The 25,248-nt window shown below is 41.2% G+C and overlaps 1 protein-coding gene and 1 long non-coding RNA gene across 2 annotated transcripts; one reads left to right on the forward strand and one right to left on the reverse strand.

The window, feature by feature from the left end:
- Window positions 1-4,137: 4,137 nt before the first annotated feature.
- LOC132448966 (uncharacterized) lies at window positions 4,138-19,790 on the reverse strand. The gene is made up of 3 exons (XR_009523467.1): window positions 19,448-19,790; window positions 18,903-19,008; window positions 4,138-4,672 (listed from the first exon to the last, which is right to left on the reverse strand). It is a non-coding gene; the product is annotated as an uncharacterized LOC132448966 (long non-coding RNA).
- LOC132448693 (uncharacterized) lies at window positions 9,765-11,193 on the forward strand. Its single transcript, XM_060040177.1, has 2 exons — window positions 9,765-10,062; window positions 10,296-11,193. Exons 1-2 carry the CDS (start codon window positions 10,004-10,006, stop codon window positions 11,191-11,193), a joined length of 957 nt encoding a protein of 318 aa, XP_059896160.1. The 5' UTR covers window positions 9,765-10,003.
- Window positions 19,791-25,248: the final 5,458 nt, after the last annotated feature.

Raw genomic sequence — 25,248 nt, forward strand, 5'->3', positions numbered from 1 at the left:
CCTGATTCTCAGATATGCAGGTTGGATGGCTACGGTGTAGGTCTGGGAATAACTTCAGGCCAAAATCTTGCAAGCGAGCCGCTGGGTGCAGGTGCAACGAGATGGAGCACTTGCTGAGTCATTTCCTGTAGCCACAGGGCTGGAGCCACAGGTTGAAGCGTATGCGTCCTTTGAGACCCCCTTTGATATATAAGAGACCTCAAAGTAAAGCTTACTTAAATGTTGTCGACCCAGTCACCTATTGCATCACTTCCTTTAGGGCTTCGGCCTCCTAATTGATCATTGTAGTATAATTGAATGCCCTCTTTCATATACCTCCACCACTGGGACGTGGCAACAATTCTCCAAATCCATATGGGGAGGGGGGGGTGATGCTTGTGGACAGTAGGGTTGTACACTAGACATAAATAGGAAGAAAACTCAGGAGGAGGAATGACCTCTCATAAATATTTATTTAATAAATTGTTTCAAATAACCCTGCCTCGTTAAATCAATGAGCTTGGTGTTTTGCTTTCAAAAATAGGTTATAGAAGAAGTCTAAACTGCAGAAAATAAAAACATCCAAGCTGCCTTTTAAGGATACCTTGGAATATCCGTCTATTTTTTAACCATCGGACCCTAGTTTACGACAAAAACAACACAATTTACGGCAGCTCATTTTCCGCGTGGTTTTTAGAGCCATGTATGGATTAGAGGGGCTGGTGGATAGCAACCACCATAGCAACCATGACGGTCAAGTGACTGGATTCAGCCCCGTTGAAAAAAATAGAATACCACCCTCAGGAGATTAATGATATTTAAATGATTATGACCATGAAGCCTTTATTTGCATGGGTTTACATTTCGTTCTGTGTAGCATGGAAAAATCGGAGAAACACTCCCATTCGGAATGCATTGGTTTACATTTCTTTCTTTGGAGCATTTATTTTTATTTATTTTCAGTTTTTGAGGAGGTGCTTCAAAGATGCTAATTTTTCTGCAATAATCCAAAATCAAATGGAAAAACCCGTTGGCTTTTTGTCAAGGGAACCCAGGGCGACGCTCACTTCCGGGTTGGCGAACATACGTCATCCCTCCACCACTATACTGTAATAACGCATGTTGAAGTTGAATGATAATGAATTAATTTATTATTTATTCTGCCTTAGTATTTATTTATTTGGCAGCGAAATGCAGTGTGTGTGTGTGTGTGTGTGTGTGTGTGTGTGTGTGTGTGTGTGTGTGTGTGTGTGTGTGTGTGTGTGTGTATAACACGCTATTTTATGTTGAAATGCGACGTAATCCAGTGTTCACGAAAACGTACACTGTCAACGCATGCTTTTGGCGACTGGGTTGGCTCTCAGATATACGTGTTTCTAACAAGATGATATCATTAAAAGTTACATAAAGTAACGGTTTAATAACACAAAAGCAGGAAACACGTGAGCTGCATTTCCCATTCAGATAATAAAGATTAATAAAGATCATACACATTCACTGACTGAGGATTATTCAAGGGAAAAGTACATTTCTCGCTAGAAATGTCATTAAAAACACGTTAAATGGTGAATCTGTCCTAAAATATTGCATCTCCCATTCAGTTAATGCTGGGTTTTGCGTATCATATGCACGCGAAATGGTCATTTGGCGTATGTACTGCAAGCATTTTGAAAGTGTCAAACCGTGCGATCTGTGCGCATATTGGTGAGACTGGAAAAGCTGTCATATTCTTAGTTATCACAGACAATTTTTAACAATAAATGTTCTGTACGGAGCTCCTTAAGGGACAATAGGGAGAAAGCTCCCGGACAGAACCTTAGATGGAAGTCGTGCTTAGTGACAAATCACGACAAATACTTCCAATTGATATGCATGAGTTTGAAAATTTTGCTTTTTGACACGAACATTTAGAAAATACGTGTACCTGATCACGTTTCAATAGATTAAATAACGTGACAGTGTCACCTATTTTCGTGAGCCCGGGATGCCTGTACGCCGGCCATTATCGCCCGATGAAATATTCTTCGTCATATCTATCAAACCAAACATCCTTCACATTCGCCGAACGACGATTATGAAAGTAAAATGCACATTTCTCGCTAAAAATGTTTACATAAACACTTTTAATGGTTTAACTATTGTAAAATATCATATTTTCCACCCAGGATAAAAAGTATGTCCGCCATTTTCACAGAAGAATATCCTAAAAACTATCCAATAGGAAAGATGCTCACAGCGTCTATTAGAGACATAGTGAGGCACCCCCCATTCCGTATGCAGAAGACGCCGAAGGGTACCTTTACCGTCACCGACCGACTAAAAAGGGTACCTTTCCCGTCAGTCACCGACGCTAAAGGGCCTTTGTCAACAGTCGGTATTTGACGTTCTCGGAGTGAGACTGTGTTGGTAAAACACGACAATTTACCCAGTAATTAAGCTGAAACTGTACTGTAAAAGGAAGCCTCGTTTGTTTCCATGGTATTACCAGGTTCTTAACATATAATTTGTAATACATTATTCCCTTTTCCATGCAGTCAACACAAACTTGTACCATGTACGTTCTGCGACGTTACCAAGTAAAACACGACAATTTACCCAGTAATTAAGCTGAAACTGTACTGTAAAAGGAAGCCTCGTTTGTTTCCATGGTATTACCAGGTTCTTACCATATAATTTGTAATACATTATTCCCTTTTCCATGCAGTCAACACAAACTTGTACCATGTACGTTCTGCAACGTTACCAAGTAAAACACGACAATTTACCCAGTAATTAAGCTGAAACTGTACTGTAAAAGGAAGCCTCGTTTGTTTCCATGGTATTACCAGGTTCTTACCATATCATTTGTCATACATTATTCCCTTTTCCATGCAGTCAACACAAACTTGTACCATGTACGTTCTGCGACGTTACCAAGTAAAACACGACAATTTACCCAGTAATTAAGCTGAAAATGTACTGTAAAAGGAAGCCTCGTTTATTTCCATGGTATTACCAGGTTCTTACTATATAATTTGTAATACATTATTCCCTTTTCCATGCAGTCAACACAAACTTTTACCATGTGCGTTCTGCGACGTTACCAAGTAAAACACGACAATTTACCCAGTAAGTAAGCTGAAACTGTACTGTAAAAGGAAGCCTAGTTTGTTTCCATGGCTCTTACCACATAAGTTGTAACTGGTTATTCCCTTTTCCATGCAATCAACACAAACCATATATGTTCTGCAACATCGTAAACCAGTAGTTAAGCACTTTAATTGTTGTTATAAAACCCCAAACCACTGTTGATGAAAGGCATATTAAAATTAAACAAAATCAAAAGCTTATCTTTCAAACAATGCATATCTCACAAACAGGCACTGAACACTGAAGAAATCGGACAAAAAAAAGAGCCGTCCACATGAACTCAATTTAAATGTTACTGATGGTGTTCAGGGGTTTTTCTAGAAAAAAAAAGTAGCAGGGAGCAGACCCCTACGCAAAGCCGAGGGAGCAACGCGACCGAGGCGGGGGATGGTGTGGAAGGGGGGTCTCCCCCTTCCACGGCGCGAAGCCTTTGAAAAAATAATGATTAAATGGTACATTCTGAGGCTATCTTAGAGAGAAATTCTAGCTCTTGTGGTCATCCTGAAAAACTAAAATACTATCAACTTTTGGTAGACTTGTACAACTTTACCCTGTAAATAAATAAATAAAAAGACACGTCACTTGGTCGCTCGCTGTTACACGCTCCTCATGCGTCAAACAGGTTGAGCCTACAGCTAGTAATGTTTGCTAGAGTTAGCTTACCATTCAACAACTAGTCGTGAAGCACTGGAACCGAGGTATTGTGGTACAGTAGTATATACACCAGAATCGTAGAATTGTGTAACAATGTGTGCCTCATGTTATTCAACATTAACAGAAACATTACTAGTCGCTACTGTTAGTGACTGTATATTGCATGAATAAAATAGACTTCACACGCTTAAATGGACTGGTTTGATTATTTGCCGTTTCATGCCAAGTAAAGGAAATGGGTTCAATGTAGGTTCTATACTGTAAAACAAATATTACTGTAAAATATTTGTTTCAATCACTGAATGAAGCCTGCCATATTTGGGACAAGCATTGCAACCTTAAATTGCTCTCGCAAAACTCTTGATCAACACTCAGCATTTGTTTATTTCTGTCGTTCATTGAAACCGCTTTGTGCAGAGAGAACTGGAATGGTCTTGTATACTTGCTTAGCATCTTAGCGCCTAGACCAAAAACCCATTCAAATACATAGTAGCTAGCTAGCTAGCTGCTAATAACTTTAACGTTAGCATGTCGACTCGGTCTGGGAAACTCCAATTCGGATCGGAATATTTTTGGAGTAATTATAAGTTATTTGAGGATCAGACAGATTGTCAGGTGGTGGTGTTGGGATATTTTCGCAGAGAAAAGATCGTTTTGAGAAATAGTGTATGTTGTACAGCAGCATGTAAGTACAGATCCAAGTCTGACAGGTTCAGTCGGCATTTCGGTAGGATGGCGCACGCCGGGAGTATCGGGGCGCAGCGCCCCTGTTCCCTTGTTTAGAAAAAACCCTGGTGTTTTCATAAAACACATGACATTGTTATGGCAAGTGACCACAAGGAAGACTGCTTCAACCTCTTCAATTTGAATAAGCGGTGAATGCCATGCAGCAATCTGCCTATGGGAGCATCTTTGTGGTCATTCGCAAACCAATGAGTCCACTCGATGAATGAGAGATGACTGTGCTGAGTTCTTCAAGGAAAGTGATCGAATCCAAAGGAATAGCTTTAAAGAGACTTTATTTGTATAAAGTATTTTCGGTATGGTAAACTGATACTCTGAAGCAAAGAGAGATTGAAGATGTATTCTAAACACGTGCTGAGCGACTCCTAGCTGATCAATAGACCTAACCCTGTCCAATAGCTGCCGAGAAGTTTCTGAAGACATGCTCGATCTGTAGGCTGTTATGGGCTGTTTCCCAATGTCAAGGAAGCATGCTCAACGGCCGCCCTTTTAAGGACGCTACGTCATAGAACGCCGACAAGCACTGTTCCAATGTTGAGGACACTAGAAAGCCGCGCCATTTTTGCGTCCTTTGTTTTTGAGAATTCCGAGATTTTTCAAGGATGCATCGCTGCATCCTAGACGAGCCAAAACTACCCACAATCCTCTGCGTTCACTGGGCGGGTTCTTGAAAATGGCAGAGCAGTACACGTTCAAATGAAGTGAAGTTATATTCGTTTTCAGAAATATTTTGTGCCGTATTGCTTTTTATAGATTCATCATGTTAATGCAAATAATCAAGCTTAAAGACCTGTGCCACTTTTCAAACGTTTTTGCAACTTAATGATACGTTGCTATATTTTGCATGGACGTAGCTGGTGTTAAACACCACTGTCACCAATGTCAATTTACTCGCTCACAAGATTACATTATTTATGTATACCTATTTATGTTTGTGTTGAATCGTTTTTTTTAGGGTCAGCCCAGCAAACGGAGGCTTTTGTGCGCCTTAGGGTGGCGCACAAACATTTGTTTACCGGTGGAAGGGATAGTGCCACTATCCAATGTTGTAAAATTAATGCACAACCGATCATTTGCAATGTTTGTAATTTTTAATGAACGTATATAATTGTATTTTATATGATATACTTATGTGTTCAAAGCACTGGTAGATTGTAGGCATATATGAATGAATGAATCAGATCAGTTAAATAATATATCCAAATAAATACACGTTTATCATCTCTTTCTTTGTCTTTTTCCCCCTGCATAATAGTAATCAACCGTACTGTAAATGTGATGCATGAATTAAGTTCTCAGACAATTTCACTTAGTTTTATAAAAATTGAATGGATTTTCCTTTTAATAAAGACAATTCGATCAACCACAACAAAGCTTTTGTGACTTCCCCAAAGAGGCTCCATGCGAAGGAGACATGACCGCATTCATAACAGACAAAAGTCAAATAAATATCGATCAGCTTGATTGCTGCCATGTTTTATTCATAAGCGCACCGCACATGTGTTTACAAGCGGACACGCAGTATTAAAAAGCGGAAGCGCTTCCACACTACCAAGTCGTTCCCAAAGTCTGACGTTACAAACGCTAGGAAGCACTCGATCTAGCACTCTAGTCTCATCTCCATAGGACGCGACTAGCAAGGACGCGTCCTAGCAAGGCTGCAGCCTTCACTTTGGGAAACAGCCATGGTCTGAACAGCGCGGTCCGGAAGTAGTGGGAGGAGCCGGGTTGACGGCCTCCTTACTTGTCTGTGGTGCTGCCTTCTGTGGCTAAAGTATTTATTGCAGCCTTCAGTAAGGTCTTGCTCCCCTTGTGGCTATGTATGGTAATTACGGCTTATATGTTTGGTCCTACTTCATTGGGTCTATGTGTGGGTAGCTTAGATTCTTAAAATACGTAACAATCCCTCCTTGGTCATCTCAGATGACCATACAATAATATTTTAAATCATAAACACCATTTACCACACCGAAAACATATCCAAAGTAGGACAAATCATCAACACCATCAACCGTGTGGGAACAACTCTCGAATAGAGAAAAACCACTACACGCTCATAATACTGAAACGGTATTCACATTGTGGGTCTCATTGGAAATACAGGTCATTGTTTAACAATACAACAATGAACATAAATCTTGTTATCATACAATCACATGGCCAAACAGCACACAAACAAAACTATCCATAGAAATCCTGAGCTAATACTTTTGGTCATGTGCTACAAGGTCATACAATTTTCAACATGTGCAAAAGTAAAGTAAAAATTGGTGGTCATAATACAATTTTAAAATTTCAAAATGATTGATAGGCTAGCATGGATTTGGAGGGTTCAGGTGATCTTCGTGTATTGGTGCGCTGGTTCATGTGGGTGGTTTTGGGCAATGTTATTATCGTAGTCATTGTTTTTTCTGTCGCCGTCGGGCCTGTAATTCATGAACCCAAGACTCGTCCCTCCTTGTCAAGGGCTCATCTCAGAGAGGTTACTCCTACATCATGGGAGCCTCCAAACAGATTCTCCGTCGTCGTCGTGTCAGCAACAGGTGGCCTGTAAAACAACCGTCTCAAAGAAGATCAACAGTACCATTATCAATGCAGCGATTCAGAAATAACGGGTTGCACTCGCAACCAAGCAACACTACACAATAACAAACATAGTCTGGTATGGTTGTTTTAAAATTTGTTATTCAAGTAAATTCGGGATATTGATTATCTTATATACAGGCGCTTCTACTAGAATAGTATAAGTGTTGACTATTCTACATATTACAGCTGGATAGGGTCGGGCCCCTCAGGTGATGTATCGTTCACTTTCATCGGATCATATCTGATCCCCATGTAAGCCTGAATGGCACTTGGCGCTTCTGTAGCGCCCACTGCTGTGGTGATCAGCAGATACAGTAGCCCTCGTGTACAGGGAATACAACGGCAGCCGGTGACAATTAACACGGTCCCTGCATTTATTCCCGCGACGGGCACTTACTGGATCATGCCTTTCCACCCCCCAAACATATTCTCCATCCATCCTGTGAAAGGGTCATTAATGCCGGAGTTCTCTGCCAATTCTAACCTGAGGGATTGTAATCATGCCAGCGCCCTGGCCACCAACCTAACCGGAGCTGTGCTATTGGGGATAAAAGTACAACATGTTGTGCCTATCATCACATTTACCCCTCCTTGCTCTGTCAATAACATATCCATATCTATATATATTCCTTTTAACTTTATCTGGTAAACTGAACGAACTGTTGCTGATTATGATACATGTAATTTATCCAAACAATATATATATACATATATATATATATTTTTTTTATATGGTGGACAACCAAAACAGAACCGATTCAAATCCTGCCGTTATTTGATTTCCTCATGTGACTGTTACTCCTTGCTCGGCGGACGTAGTTTATAGGCTCCGGGTTTGTCTGCATCTGGTTCTGGAACTTTTGTTTCTATTGTAGAAATACAAACTCATGTACAGCAGTTAGTTGTTCAAAAACATATTTCCTATAATTCTATTTTTTATTGTTCTAATGGAAGTCCATTATGGGATCCTAGAAATGTAAGTGTAAGCATGAATCTAACCGTAAGCATTACGTGCAAAGTTAGCTGTGTCAGAGTGATACACGGTATTCATCTTGCTTCTGGAAACATTGGACCTGAAAATTGTATGCGTTTCAAATATGTTTGTATTATAATTTATCTATTTAGTGCTTGTACGGATTTTAAATTTTTGTTTTGAGTGACCCATTCCTTATTCTGAGCCGATTTCAACCTTCAACCTTGATTTAATATTCACACTACATCCCTCCTTGCGCATTGCTTCAGCCATGCGGATTAAAATTAACCAATCCTACCAACGGTGTAGTGCAACCAAGTTGAAGTTCCCTTCCTTAATCATCTTAACCATTATGAAGATAAATGAAGACCAGTACATACAAAACCAAAGGTCGATAGTTGTGGGTTTATGCAGCCGTCCTGAGACCACGCTGTTGTTAAATGCAGTAAACCGTAAATGTTTCATGAGTCAGTATACCTGTGTGCCGTAACTTATCAGAGTAAAAAATATCAGACTATGAGACGCTGACGTTGTAACAAAGCGTTGCAGCAGTAGCAGTGGCATTTGAAAGGTTAACCCACTACTTCTGAATCTAAATTGAGCCTATATTGTCCCTGGCGAGCAGATGTATTGCTAATCCCTTTCCTATCTTATAAACCCAAAAAGATGAAAAAAGGGAAATTACAATGTTAAAATTTGTATGTTCAATATCACTTCTTTGTAACCGTATCTGGTTCCAACAGTTACCTTATAGGGTGATATTTTAAAACAAAACAAAACTTGAACCTAAAAGAAAAATTCAGAAGTTATTGGGTGAAGCAAATGTTATTGAAAGTTAATTATAATGAACCATTTTCTAATTATCTTAGTTTTATATGTGGTATGCTTTCAATATCCCCTCGTGTATGTAACAGTCGAGTAACCTCCATTATTTTGGTGGCTCTGACACACACAAGAGGACATTCACACATGGTATATGAATCCACCATTTGTTTTCATTTTATATTTTTACTGATTTTTATTTTCATTTTATTCTTATCTCTATATACACATTCTTAAGAAAAGCACGAACGAAGATTAATCATAACATGCATCAACAGACCTAAAAATAAGCATATTATTCAACAATTTGAGACCTCAGATGGGATTTCTTCCTGCGGAGCCCTTCATTTTCTAAAGGGTCCGCAGAAAGGTCCGCTGAGTGGCCAGGGGTTCTTACACCTTCAGAAGTGTTGCTGAGGGTAGCTGCCTTACAACAAACAAAAAGCCTTTGTTAACCATATGGTCATCTAAGTCATCATTCCTTAAGATGTCATAAATATGGGGTTGGCCGTTCCTTATCACTTGCGTCTCTGCGCTTCTCTGGGGATCAAGGATAACGGGCCCAAACCAACACAAGATAACAAAGGAACAGAGTGAGAACTGATTTCCACTAACCTCAGAGGATTTTGAACGACCCTGCAGAATAAGGGCCTGTGTCCACCAAAAGCGTTTTTAAAAGACGGAGCGCTCCGTGCACTGCTTTCAACGCGTTTGTGCGCGCCGCTCAAAAAAGACGCACGAAGCGTTTTTCGTTTACGTCATTAAATACATCATCGCTTGTATCCATAGATACACAGCTTTTATCTGTTGGCTCCATCATATGGCATCTGACACCTGAACGTCCTGGTTACTCCTACAATTTGCGAAATTAATCCGAGAGTGATAGCGCTTCTTGCCGTGGCAGCGGAGGTTGCGGACGATCCCCCTGCGCCTGTCGTGGTTGCCCGGAGGAGAGTGTGGGTCCACAGTATTAATCGTGGCAGGGGGCAGTACGGGGAATATCACCGGCTGTGCCAAGAGCTCCGCCTGGACGAGGATCGCTTCAAGGTCTATTTTAGACTCAACCGGCAGCAGTTTGAAGGAGTGTTAACGTTTATTGGGCCGACCATCGCCAAGATGAAGACCAATTATAGGGAGAGCATCAGTCCCGCCCAACGGCTTTGCATTTGTCTGAGGTGAGTAGCATAAACTGAAATGTGTCTTTCGTTAAATACCAACTGACGTTAGGTCGATAGGAGTTAACAGGAGTTAACGGTTTGGCTTCTTATTAATTCAATAAATTAAATTAATTAAAAGTTTTCATTTCAATTAATTAATAAGAAGGCAAACCTTTATTAGCAGCTGTGCAGTTCTTTTTTGTTTTCTAATTAACTGAAGATAATGTAGGCTATCTTTGTTTATGTTGCAGGTACCTGTCAACTGGAGACTCCTACAGGTCCATAGCCTTCAGCTACAGGGTGGGGTTCTGCACTGTGGCGAGGATCGTGAAGAGTGTGTGTGAGGCCATATGGCAGTGTATGGTCTCCACATACATGCCTGTGCCAGGGGCAGAGGACTGGAGGAAGATAGCTGGGGACTACGAGAAGCTGGCAGACTTCCCCAACTGCCTCGGCGCCATAGACGGCAAACATGTGGTTATACAGGCCCCACCGTCTACTGGCAGCCAGTATTTTAATTATAAGGGGGCATTCTCCATCGTCCTTCTGGCGGTGGTGGATGCCCGCTATCGCTTTAGGGTCGTGGATGTGGGGGCCTACGGCAGGAGCAGTGATGGAGGCACGCTCTCGTCTTCGGCCTTTGGCACTGCTCTGCGGCTGGGGAACCTGGACCTTCCACCTGATCGACCCCTACCTGGAGCAGACCATCTGGGACCCCAGCCGCATGTATTCATTGGGGATGAGGCTTTTCCTCTGCGGAGGAACCTCCTGCGGCCCTACCCTGGCCAAAACCTGGGGGGAGAGCGGAGGATTTTCAATTTTCGGCTGTCCCACGCCCGGAGGATTGTGGAGTGCGCCTTTGGCATCCTCGCCAACCAGTGGAGGCTCTACAGGAGGGTTCTCGGCGTGTCTCCAGAGGTTGCAGAGAGCGCCGTGAAAGCCACCTGTATCCTCCACAACTATATGCGATGGGATGGTGAGGGAGAGGATGGCCCCCGCACTCCAACTGTGCCATCACAGGGTGCAGTGCAGAGCATCCCCAGGGTCGGCAGCAACAACGCCTCCAGGGAAGCGGTCGCAGTGAGGGAGACCTTCAACCGCTATTTTTCATCTCTGCCTGGTCGAGTGACTTGGCAGGATGGAATTTAGTTTATAATTTTTGCATATATTTAAATCAAAAAAGGCGAAAAACCAAAACTATTAATACAATTTCTTAAATCAATCTAACATTCATGTTGTATGCTGGATTACTTCTGAAGACAAAAACACACCTTTAACACCTTCATCATCATCAGAGCATTCATTATGTATCTACTACCTAATGTAATGAAAACAAAACAACATTGTCTTAGCATTAAAATGTTTAATTAACTGATTCATTAGAAAATGATTCCAAGATATTATGTACACATTTGAAACATTTCTTATAGCTTGTACTAAATCTAAATAGAAAATGATTCCAAGATATTATGTACACATTTGAAACATTTCTTATAGCTTGTACTAAATCTAAATAGAAAATGATTCCAAGATATTATGTACACATTTGAAACATTTCTTATAGCTTGTACTAAATCTAAATAGAAACTGATTACAAATGTTATTTACACATTTAAAAAAATCTTAAAGCTTAAACTAAATCTAAATAGAAACTGATTACAAATTTTATTTACACATTTAAAAAAATCTTAAAGCTTAAACTAAATCTAAATAGAAACTGATTACAAATTTTATTTACACATTTAAAAAAATCTTAAATCTTAAAACTAAATCTAAATAGAAAAGGATTACAAATGAATTACTCTCCAAACTCCACATCGTAAAGGACCTGCTGCATCCTAATGCGCGCCTGGGCCCTTTTTTGGTTCGACAGCCTCCTCAATGATGGGACGAGGCTGAGCATAAAATGCTCATCCTCGTCCAGAGCCAGTGTATTCTCCTTTTCTTTTTGGAGGGAGGACAGGATAGATTGCTGGAACACAGACAGCGGCTGCTCCAGCTGTCTCCTGCGTGGTGGTGGAGGTACAGGACGCGAGGTAGTGGGAGGAGATGGAGGAGAGGTGTCCACAGCGGACTCTGATAGGCTGGGAGAGGGAGGAGATATCTCCTCTTCACTTTGAGCCACCACCTGTGAAAGAAAGCATACATTTGTTTGTTTAAAATGTGCAAATTAAAATGGTGAATTCTTATAAATATCTCTGCATCTGGCTTCACCCAACAAAAACCTTAAGAACACTAGTATGTTAGGGTATGTTTTTAGCATATGTTTTAGGCTACTAGCTTTTGTTATAGGCCTACCTCTCGTTGGGGAGACATACTGGGCGCTAGCAGGGCCAAGATCTCCGGTGCTATTTCCTGGCTATAATCTCCCTGCTCCATATTGCTTGACGATACCCTCTCCTTCACATGGCGCTCCAGAAAGCCCATGATCGCCATGTACTTCCACCTCTTGAAAGAGGTGGCACCGGCCCCACTTTTCTTCCTGTCCCTCTCTGCCTTCCTCTCCCTCAAATATTTATCCCGCAAGTACTTCCATTTCTTCCGGGACACTTCAGCTGTTGATACAAGATTATGTCTCTACAATTAGCAATTCACACAACCTACAAGGTTAATATCAAGCCTACCTATCAGTAACGTTAATACTAACTGCCAAGTTAACGTTAATACTAACTGCCATGTAAACGTTAATACTAACTGCCAAGTACGGATGGCAGTTTGTACCTAACGGCTAATCGTTAAATGCGATAATATCATTAATAAACATGATAATAATATAAATAATTAATTAATAATTCTCACCTGTAACGCCCAGCATAGCTGAAATGTCTCGCCAGGCCTGGTTGCGTTTTGTTAGGTCGTGGTAGGCCTTCAACGTGAGGTCGTACAGGACCGGACACTCGCTCACAGCTGTTATCAAGCTTTCGTCCGACATGTTTCAGTTTGTTTCAGTTTGAGTTCCGTTTATACTTTTAGCCTTGCCTCATCCTCGATTTTGATTGGTCGTTCAAAAAAAGCGTCGATGACGTGAAGCGCTTTTCTTCAAAAGTTCAACTTTTTTCAACGGGGGCGCGCGTCTAAAAGCGCGAGGCGCCCGGAGCGTTTAAACGCTCCGGGCGGCTTTTTAAAAGGCGCGCTGCTTGCGCGTCCTGCCATAGAGAATGCATTGCAGACCGACGCTCCGTCTTTTAAAAACGCTTTTGGTGGACACAGGCCCTAACAGGGTGACAAGACCACATGGGAAAATACAAACATACAAAACTTAAATTTGAACATTATCAAAATATCTTAATATTAAAAATCTGCATTTCAATATTAGGCATCATACTTCTGTTGTTACCGGAACGTTGTCAGTTGGGAACAGTCGGGGTTGCATACGGCTGTGCGTTTTGGTTGACCATTAAACTGGTTGTGATATATTGTAATAATCGAGTATCTTGTCGTGTAATGAAAAAACGTAACACGTATTTTGTTAATTAAAATTAGGAGGAATTATGGATTATTACTTATGTAATTTAATTGTAAATATTGCCAATTATTAACCATAGATTACGTGAAGACTTTTATTAAAATATTGTTATTTTCATTGTCTGTAATGAAATATATATTTTATTCTTTATTATTTTGGTATTTTGGACCTCGTCAGGTCTGTTGAACTATGCATTTCTACCGCTTGTCCTCAGGATCCTCTATTGGGGGGGACTCTTCCGCTCTCCTATGAGGCAGGTTATCCCAGAATTCTCCTAATAAGAATCCCCAGGCCTGGATAATCCCCGGACTTCTGTGGACGAGCGGTATGCATGCTATGGACAACTTTAAAGGCTAACCGTTCATGATGCGGAGTTTAGATAATTATTCCTATCTTAAGATCACCGTGTGACTGTCGTACAGGGATCTGGTTTGATGTAAGACCCCTGGGTTGGTGTCCTTTTGTAGGACTTCTTTCGGTTCTGGAATCCGGCTTTCCTAATTGTTGAATACAAGATATTGCATGCATATTGGTGGTACGATATTATATCTATTGCAATCGCTTCAATGGAAGCAATAGTTGACCTTTGAACACCTCACGCAGTGTTATTCAGTTTATTCGTATGTAGTAGCTGATTATAGTAGAATTTAACCCATGTACCTTTAATATTCGCCAAAAACGTATTGTAATTGTGACTACAGCAGTTGAGCTAACTCCCTCCTTGGGCACCGTTTAAAACCATGTGCACCATTTATTAATTAGACATATTATTCTAGCAGTTGAACCCCATGTCTATTTGAACCAGCCTGGTTCTCTACCTGTCTTGCTACACAAAACGCATGTTTAATAGAAAGAAGGGCTTAGCAACCTGAAAAAAATAATAATTACTGTCAGTGTTTGGCATTCGTTCTTATACTGCCATTGCCAGGAGAGAGAGAGAATTAAGATCAATGCAGAGAAGTAAAAAGATGAGTGTTTGGCAACTATAATGCTTGTGTTGCCACCTCCTAAAGAGAAAAGAGAATTAAGATTTTAATGCACAGAAGTAAAATGATGATCGTGGGCAACTGATCGTTGTGTTGCCACTCCCTGATTAGAAAAGAGAATATTTGTATTAATGTTAATGATTAAAATGATGAATGTCGGGCATCTATTACTGCTCGGGTTGCAAAGGCCTAACGAGAAAAGAGAACAAATTTTGTACAAATGCAAGACATTTATAGATCGTTTAAACTATTAATGTTGGTGAATCAATAAACATTGATTACAACCTGCACAAATATTTGAGTGTCCTGCTGATATCAACTAGGGACTGGTTCCCCGTATTTCAGCACCAAGACACACAGACCCTCAAATATACAAACACTTAACTAAATTTACATTTTGGTTCCAGCATATTACAAGATGTTAGGGGTGGGAGGGGGCAAGGGGGAGAAAGAACAATGAGATAAGACTTCAATTTAACTGACAATAGGAAGGGGTTTAGTCTCCTTCTTTAAGCAATGTAAATAAGGCAGTGTGTGGTAGAGAGCGTTTGAAGGTACAGCCTAGGTGTGTTCCTCTTTAAGTTGCAGGGCTGTGTGATCCTATTGTTGCAAGGCAAATTTGGTGTCGTCTGGTGGGGGCAGACAATTAAGGGGATTCTTGAGCCTGATGAGGGGATGGTAGATCGGCTACTTGGAAAGCTGGGGGTCGTCTAGTTGGGACTTATAATAGTTATATTCTTAGCATATTACAAGATGTTAGGGGTGGGAGGGGGCAAGGGGGAGAAAGAACAATGAGATAAGACTTCAATTTAACTGACAATAGGAAGGGGTTTAGTCTCCTTCTTTAAGCAATGTAAATAAGGCAGTGTGTGGTAGAGAGCGTTTGAAGGTACAGCCTAGGTGTGTTCCTCTTTAAGTTGCAGGGCTGTGTGATCCTATTGTTGCAAGGCAAATTTGGTGTCGTCTGGTGGGGGCAGACAATTAAGGGGATTCTTGAGCCTGATGAGGGGATGGTAGATCGGCTACTTGGAAAGCTGGGGGTCGTCTAGTTGGGACTTATAATAGTTATATTCTTGTGGTACATTGGGAGATGTTGAGATGTAATTGGGAATAATTTCGTGTTAACGAGTAGGGGCACTACTAAGAACTACAAATATGGCTGCGGTGCAAACTGCATGCGTATCAGCAGACTACAGAAACTTCTCCGAGTTCTATCTCTCCGGCTGAAAACTGTGGTACCTTATAACATAAGGCTACTACTTAACCGCAATTTGTGTTCTCAATACACTCTGTTTCTGCGTTGTGTGTACATTTATATGTACACAGATAGCCCTATGAGATCCTTGGATGATAAGGGTAACTACAAATAGAAGTTATCGTTGTTAAAAATAACGAGAGAGAGAGAGAGAGAGAGAGAGAGAGAGAGAGAGAGAGAGAGAGAGAGAGAGAGAGAGAGGTGTCGTGGGAGGGGTGGGGGTTGGTCTTTACGAGGAGGTTCAGGCGTGAGGAAGAGACGAGGAGGAGATCCATGAAGGGGGATCGGAGGGAGGGGAGGTTGGATTCACTATCAAGAACTACAAATAAAAATAGCGACGGAGAGAGAGAGAGATAGAGAGAGGTGTTGTGGGAAGGGTGGGGGTTCATTCTATTCTCTGGGGAAGGGGGGGGGGGGTCTTTATGAGGGGGGGTGGGAGACAGGGACTAAAGGATGGGGAAGGAATTTAAGGGGTGAGGGAGGGCCTACCTTTAGACAGGCAGGCAGACAGAGAGAAAGAGCGAGGAATTGGGAGTTACAAGATTGTACAACGTACAACGTACTTTTCAATGTTCCATATTGAAACTGTGGAACAACCTTCCTGGTTGCCCAAAAGTAATATGCCTGTGCAAACAAAGTGGATTTACAGATATTATCACATGTATCCATAAATATTGTTCTCTCATAGATGTTGAATGCTATTAGTTAAAAAATTATAGTTATATTGCTTTACCGATGGTTTTCAACTTATTGCTATGGATTTATTGATTCGTAGAGGATGAGGGCACTTAACGAGCGCACGGGAACTGTAGTTATGAACTAGATATTGATATTTAAATCAAAATCAAACTAAATACCTCATATTATTGGAATGAAATATACAATATAATACTTCCAGCTATTGACTAGTGAAATGTGACAATTATACACCATTGGCTGAATAAGTCGCTGCCAAAACATTGTTATCATTTGAAACAGATGGATTTTTAAGGGAATATATTTATGGAGAGAGAACATATTTCTAGAGACAGACAGACAGACAGACAGACAGACAGACAGACAGACAGACAGACAGACAGACAGACAGACAGACAGACAGACAGACAGACAGACAGACAGACAGACAGACAAACAGACAGAACACACCGGAGGTCCCTTTGTGCAGGCTACCATTGCCTTATCAAAACGCCCAGGTCAAAAATGACACTTGTTGCCTTCAATAAGTATGTGCTTGGAGAGAGATAGAGAGAACATATCTCTAGAGAGAGAGAGAGGTAGAGAGAGCAAGAGAGAGAGAGAGTGTGTGAACTAGAGAGAGAGAGAGAGAGAGAGAGAGAGAGAGAGAGAGAGAGAGAGAGAGAGAGAGAGAGAGAGAGAGAGAGAGAGAGAGAGAGCTAGGGAGAGTGTGAGCTAGAGAGAGAGAGAGAGAGAGAGAGAGAGCTAGAGAGAGAGAGAGAGAGAGAGTGCAAGCTAGAGCGAGAGGGAGAGAGAGGGAGAGAGAGAGTCAAAGTGAGAGAGAGAGCGAGAGCGAGATCTGCTTTTACCCAGGTCAGAGATCATGCAGTCTTAACAAAAGACTTACTAGTGCAGTCCCTACCTATTTGCAGAAGGAAGAGAGTGAGAGAGTGTGAGAGTGAGAGTGAGAGAGAGAGTCAAAGTGAGAGGGAGAGAGAGAGCGAGAGAGTCAATGTGAGAGGGAGAGGGAGAGAGCAAGAGATGGAAAGAGAGAGGGAGGGAGAGGTTTGATAGAGAGAGGGGGGAGAGGGATGGAGAGGGAGAGGGAGAGAATGTAACACTGTAGTTGGGCTCCCCGCTGCTCTTGGTCTCTGGCCAAAATGGCGGACGTCTGGACAAAGGAAACCCACGTCACCAAGACGCGTTGTCTCTTTAAATCCTACCCCACGTGTTACACCCCCCGTCCGCGGTAGATTCAAACTGGTTTGTTTCGACCCAGAAAGCACTGGTCAAACGCACTGTATTGGATCTCCATAAGAAGTATGAGATTCCTGCAAGTTTGTCCCCACGGCGGGTTAGCGAGGCATTCAAAGCAGATGGGTTAAAAACTGCGTAAGTTTGCCTCTACGGCTGCGTTATATACTATATGAACTTGCCAATGGACCGGGCCTGGAGGAATCAAACCCATTCAAACTCCACAGCAAACAAAGCCACGCCACCGGTTTTATGCAAGTAAGCTAGATTAACGTTAATATTTGACCTTTTTCACCCCACCGTAAGGGCTCAAACGTTTTCTGGTCCGTTATAAATAATATCTTTTGTACTGGCTTAACATCCGTACATTCTTCACACAACACAAAAACCACAGGTATTATTTCTCCCACGCGGTACAAACATTAGATCTAGATGGGATCGGATACTGTCTATCTACGAAACCATATAAAATACACTCCTAGCCCTTTGCTTCGTGAGTTAGTTATTTAATTTAATCTGTTAGCGTATCCGAGGCCGTTTATCTAACCGGCTGTTTATGAATTTCAATCCGAGGCCAAGACCACGGAGCCTCGAGACCAGACGGAGGCACAACAAGCTCTTCACCTAAACGTTTCTATAACTAATTCTATTGCAGATTCAATCTTTAAGACAATGGGCTCTGCTTACCTAATTCTTGAATGGCCTGCGAAGAGCTTGTTATGCGTCTCGGTGGCCGCGTGGCTCGAGTCTCGGTCCGGAACTTCCCGAGAACGTCGGGGTCACCAAATTGCTGAGATCTTCAAGGAAAGCGATCGAATCCAAAGGAATAGCTTTAAAGAGACTTTATTTGTATGAAGTATTTTCGGTATGGTAAACTGATACTCTGAAGCAAAGAGAGATTGAAGATGTATTCTAAACACGTGCTGAGCGACTCCTAGCTGATCAATAGACCTAACCCTGTCCAATAGCTGCCGAGAAGTTTCTGAAGACATGCTCGATCTGTAGGCTGTTATGGTCTGAACAGCGCGGTCCGGAAGTAGTGGGAGGAGCCGGGTTGACGGCCTCCTTACTTGTCTGTGGTGCTGCCTTCTGTGGCTAAAGTATTTATTGCAGCCATCAGTAAGGTCTTGCTCCCCTTGTGGCTATGTATGGTATTTACGGCTTATATGTTTGGTCCTACTTCATTGGGTCTATGTGTGGGTAGCTTAGATTCTTAAAATACGTAACAACTGTGTGTCTTTTCTGTGAGGTATCCCTGCAGTCTCCACATCTGGGATTTGAAGGCTGACCAAGACCTGACCAGGTACCTCCAAATCTCCCCTTCCATACTGTAATAAAGAATCAGAGGACAAGAAAATAAACATTAGGACTGTAAATTAATTAACATTTCTAGAACATGTAGAACTCAAAGATTATTTTGTTTATTAGTTTAAAAAAGGCTGCTGGTCCTCTGGCCATTGTGTTTGGTCATATTGAAAAGAGAAAAAGGCATAGCCATAAATAAAGTTAATAGGACGGGAGGGGACAGGCTGTTAGCTCCGGTTAGCACTTTAGCATCGAGCTAGCGGAGCTTCTGTGATTCAAATAACTCGGACATGTTGTTTAAAACCTACAACACCCAATTTAGCCCCGGTTAGCACGATGCTAAAGAGCAGCTCTACCGGAGCATGCCACCTCAACAGGTCCAAGTTAGCCTCCGGTTTGATATTCGCCAGATATTCGGTTTACCACCCAATTGGATTCATCAACATAAGTGCAATACATTACGGGCTTAGTATGTTGAGGACGGTTTAGGACGGCGTATCGCGAAAATCACAAACACATGTTGTCGCCATCGATGTCTGTGCAACAACGTCATTTACGTTCTGGCTGCTACCTGTTTTAGGGACCGTCAACAAGTTACACTCACCGACTGGTGGCAGAGACGTTACCATGGAATTGTTTCTGGAAATAAATCATATAAAATAACATAAAAATCACTAAAAAATACATTTTGTCACCTGATTGTAGTAGTAGTTGCCAATGGTGGGCTGCTACTTACTGCAGGTAACTTTGCTAATATATTGCATTATTGTTAAACGGGATGCAATTAATAATTTCAAATATAGTTTAGTCGAATATTAAACTATTAACTGCATTATGATTAACTATATTGCAATATATTTGTGTGATTAATTTCCTGAATACTCCAGTAACATTTAAATGGGCTCTTTTTTTTGTCTCTTCAGTGTTCAGTGCGGTTTGTGAGATATGCATTGTTTGAAAGATAAGCCTTTGATTTTGTTTAATTCTAATATGCCTTTCATCAACAGTGGTTTGGGGTTTTATAACAACAATTAAAGTGCTTAACTACTGGTGAACGATGTTGCAGAACATATATGGTTTGTGTTGATTGCATGGAAAAGGGAATAACCAGTTACAATTTATATGGAAAGAGCCTGGTAATACCATGGAAACAAACTAGGCTTCCTTTTACAGTACAGTTTCAGCTTACTTACTGGGTAAATTGTCGTGTTTTACTTGGTAACGTTGCAGAACGTACATGGTACAAGTTTGTGTTGACTGCATGGAAAAGGGAATAATGTATTACAAATTTTATGGTAAGAACCTGGTAATACCATGGAAATAAACGAGGCTTCCTTTTACAGTACAGTTTCAGCTTAATTACTGGGTAAATTGTCGTGTTTTACTTGGTAACGTCGCAGAACGTACATGGTACAAGTTTGTGTTGACTGCATGGAAAAGGGAATAATGTATTACAAATTATATGGTAAGAACCTGGTACTACCATGGAAACAAACAAGGCTTCCTTTTACAGTACAGTTTCAGCTTAATTACTGGGTAAATTGTCGTGTTTTACTTGGTAACGTCACAGAACGTACATGGTACAAGTTTGTGTTGACTGCATGGAAAAGGGAATAATGTATTGCAAATTATATGGTAAGAACCTGGTAATACCATGGAAACAAACGAGGCTTCCTTTTACAGTAAAGTTTCAGCTTACTTACTGGGTAAATTGTCGTGTTTTACTTGGTAACGTCGCAGAACGTACTTGGTACAAGTTTGTGTTGACTGCATGGACAATGAAATGTATTATAAATTATATGGCAAGAACCAGGTAATACCATGGAAACAAACGAGGCTTCCTTTTACAGTACAGTTTCAGCTTAATTACTGGGTAAATTGTCGTGTTTTACTTGGTAACGTCGCAGAACGTACATGGTACATGTTTGTGTTGACTGCATGGAAAAGGGAATAATGTATTACAAATTATATGGTAAGAACCTGGTAATACCATGGAAACAAACGAGGCTTCCTTTTACAGTAAAGTTTCAGCTTACTTACTGGGTAAATTGTCGTGTTTTACTTGGTAACGTCGCAGAACGTACTTGGTACAAGTTTGTGTTGACTGCATGGACAATGAAATGTATTATAAATTATATGGCAAGAACCAGGTAATACCATGGAAACAAACGAGGCTTCCTTTTACAGTACAGTTTCAGCTTAATTACTGGGTAAATTGTCGTGTTTTACTTGGTAACGTCGCAGAACGTACATGGTACATGTTTGTGTTGACTGCATGGATAATGGAATCTATCTAATATAAATGATATGGTAAGAACCTGGTAATACCATGGAAACAAACAGCTTCGTACCCAGTATTTAAGAAGATGTACCATGACACTAGAGGAAAACTGTTCCTGCTGAGGTTGTTACCAGGTAAGTAATTCCATAGTGGTAAATCGAATAAACCCTTTCTAAATGGGTGTAGCTATGAATAATAACTAAGAAAAAGTATTTTATTGGAAAGCACTATGCTAATTTCTAGATAGTACATCATTAAATTTGGGCTGTTACCAACATAAACCTTGGATAATAGGTGTTTATAAGAATTGGTTGCCTAATTTCCTAGGAAGTACACAATATCGGAGTTATTACCAACCTAAAACAGTTACAACTACACGCTACTTAGTTGAGTTGATGGGTAATAGTGGAGGTTTTACTTAGTACTTCAGCTGTAATTCCTCTGTATTTACCTTCTTATTACCAGTGGTAATTACACAGTAATACACTATCATTTACCGGAAAATTCCTCTGTATTTACCTTCTTATTACCAGTGGTAATTACCCAGTAATACACTATGATTTACCATGTATTTACCGGGTAACTACCTCTGTATTTACCTTCTTATTACCAGTGGCAATTACCCAGTAATACACTATGATTTACCATGTATGTACCGGGTAAATACCTAGTAATTAGGGGACTGTAAAAGGAAGGGTTACCTTTTATTTTATTTTTGTTTTTGCTTAAACTGAATTTACTGCACTGTAAAGTACCGTACTGCAATGTACAGTATTGAGTATTAAATTTTTTGGTTGTTGTGAAAACGTGCCTTCTGTGGGTGTGTTGCTGCTGATCTGAAAGTGTATTCATATGATACAAGTGTGTATCATTTTGTCATCAGAGTGACATTTTGACCAAGGATTGTTAGGTTTCGATAGAAGAGTTTCAATTTGACATAGTGACTGTTGTATTTCTCAGTTTTGTTTCTTATTTGCTTGTGTGCTGAGTTTTGACACAATGAGCCAAGTTTTGCAAAACGTGTTCAAGCAACGGGCAAAAGCTTTAGGCCAGGCTGTGATTGGCCCAACTCCAGCCCAGGGGGGTAGGGGGCTCAGGCTGGCAGGGATTCTGTATGTTGGCTAATGTTCCGTAAGTAAGGGATAATGCCCTTTGAGGCGTCCATTATCAGGAATTAATGGACGACGCGGAGGCCTTAACCGTCCGACGTGCAGCCGTGGATGGCTGCCTCCGCGAAGTCCATTAATTCCTGATAATGGACGCCTCAAAGGGCATTATCCCGCTTATACCATGGTCAATTGCCAAAGAAAATAAATGAAGACCATTCATTTATATTTTCATGCGTTTTACAATCCAAATTTAAAGTCTTTCACAAGCCATAACTTTGTTTCCCTGGTAACGCCTGAGGGCTTGACTAATACCTGGAACAATTATTACCCTCCGGTAAGGTTCTTATGCAACGGAAACGTTGTTCACTCCTCCAGTAAACAGGACGGACCTTAGCTACGACTTGGCAACTGGAGGTATTATAGTCCGCTCAGCTATGAGCTAGAGAGCTAACGTTATGCATTGTACATATTTATAATTCAACATTTGTCCCAGCCTTTATATAACAGATACTCTAGGGTCTATAGACAGATGGACGCCTAGACTGATACAGACCATGGTATAATTAAAAGTATTTGCATTTAAGTATGCGGAATACGTACTACTTGAGCTTACATGTGTGAGTCTATGTGTGTGTGTGTGTGTGTGTGTGTGTGTGTGTGTGTGTGTGTGTGTGTGTGTGTGTGTGTGTTCCCGTGTGTGTGCCCGTGTGTGTGCCCGTGTGTGTGTGCCCGTGTACTGCAGGGGGTCTGTCATGTGGTCTGATTGTGAGCATGCTAGCCAACCCCTATGGCAGATACCCAGCCGGCAGCTATGTCCCTCGTGTAGGGTCATTTTGACCAGATGGTACACACCTGGTCAAGCATACGTTAAAACCCACACACGTGCGCAAACACAAACACACATTCAAAGATTTGCAGACACATACGCACACATGTGCATGCAGACTCACACAAACACACACACACATGCAAACCAACCCTTTATTCCGCTCTCTGTCTCTCTCTCACAATCAAAGTACAATCGACATCAGTGTGCAAATCCAAAGAAAATCTATTCAGAGATAGTAAGAAGCTTAGGGAGGCCAGCTATGCTACTTTGCCACACAAAATGCCACACACTTAAACCAAGCATACCGATACAACGAACACATGCACAAACATGAACACACACACAAACACCCCCCCCCACACCCACTCACACACACACACACACACACACACACACACACATCAAATTGGTGCTAAAAGCAGGGCAAGCTCTTTCATCTTGTGCGGTTACTGCCTCATTTACCCACCTGACACAGGTTGTCCCTCTGTCAGACCACAGCAAACTTTCCTAACGGAATACCGCTGTAATGGTGTGTAATTGCTTCCTCACCACAGCAATCTACTTTGGCAGATGGGACCACAACTCAAAGGGGAAGGGGAATAGTGCTGCTGGTGAGAGGAAGCGCAGCTGTGGTCGGCCAGGCCAAGACAGAGAGAGAGATAGGTAGACCTTCACCAATGAAACAAACACTTAGAGATGGACAGGGATGCTGAGAGGGTATGCATTAGGCTAGACACATGTGCATTTCAAAGTATAGAGACTGAAATATTGAAAGATAAAAAAAAAAAGAATGCATATATATATACTGTATATTTATAAAGAAATATATATATTTTTTTTGTCATTCCACCTCCGTCAGCCTTCCTCGACTTTGACAAGACCCAGAGGACTCCAGCGATACAGGAAACAGGAATGTAAAGCTGGGACAGCCAAGCTATTGGTTCTACTAGGACACTACCGTTCTGCCTCAAAAACAGACAGGAAAGTGTCGTGGATTAACTGAGATATATAACACTTAGACTAATTCAAGAGAGAGAGTAAAATGAAAACGAGGGGTCCGGAGCAAGAATTGACAAAAGACTTTATCGTGCAGCAAAACAACAACGACAACAGCCTGAGTGGGTTTGCAAAGTCACTGTCGTTCACAAACTGCGGCGTCTTTTTATACACACAAACAGAGCAGCTTCTCCTTGAGGTGTCTGCCTCCATTCAGTCATAAATCCATTTTAACCTGAATGGTCAGAAAATAGACAACAAATGGTCAGCAAAGATAGCCCTGCTCCTTTTAGGGGGGGCTCCATCTGTTCTAAGCCCAGACACCTAGGCACCGTGTGTTTTCCACTATTAGGTATAAAAGACCTCATAGTAATCACAGTTTACCATAGAATATAATCAGTAATTTCTACCACACATCCCCCCTTTTTTGGTTCTGATAAGATCATAACAAAAAACATAATAGTCGTTTAGGCTATATTTTGCACTACATTTGATCATCATTAAAAACCTTTAAGCATGTTCAGGAATCTCAACCTGCATAGTTCTCAGGATTTTAAACCTGTTTAAGGCAAAAAGATCTATCAAATGTAGAATACAAACTAGAATTCACACATAACATAGTATTTTCAGCATGCATTGAAAATTAGCATTTCAGAATATATGACATAAAAATATGAAACTCAAAACATGATATTTCAAAAAAAAAAAAGTAAACAATAGGAATCAAAACTAAAAGAAATTAAAACTGAAAACTGTCAACAAGCTTGCATGGATTGGGATAGTTCTGATTATTGTCATATACCGGTATACTATCTCACATTCCGGTCTCCTTTCTAGTGTCACTCCAATCTATCTCCCCATAGAGTATCCTCTCCCACTCCCCCGACTCCTCTATGCCAGTCACCATGAGGGCCATCTCCTTAGAAAGCCTGGATGCTATTACGGATCTGACTATGGGAATGCAGCAGCAGAAGATAAGACCCATTGCTGTTAGTACTATTAGGAGCACTACACCTATCTTAGCGAACATCATTCCCCACATGCCAAA

This window comes from Gadus macrocephalus, chromosome 20 (genome assembly GCF_031168955.1).
Source record: "Gadus macrocephalus chromosome 20, ASM3116895v1".
NCBI classification, from domain to species: domain Eukaryota; kingdom Metazoa; phylum Chordata; class Actinopteri; order Gadiformes; family Gadidae; genus Gadus; species Gadus macrocephalus.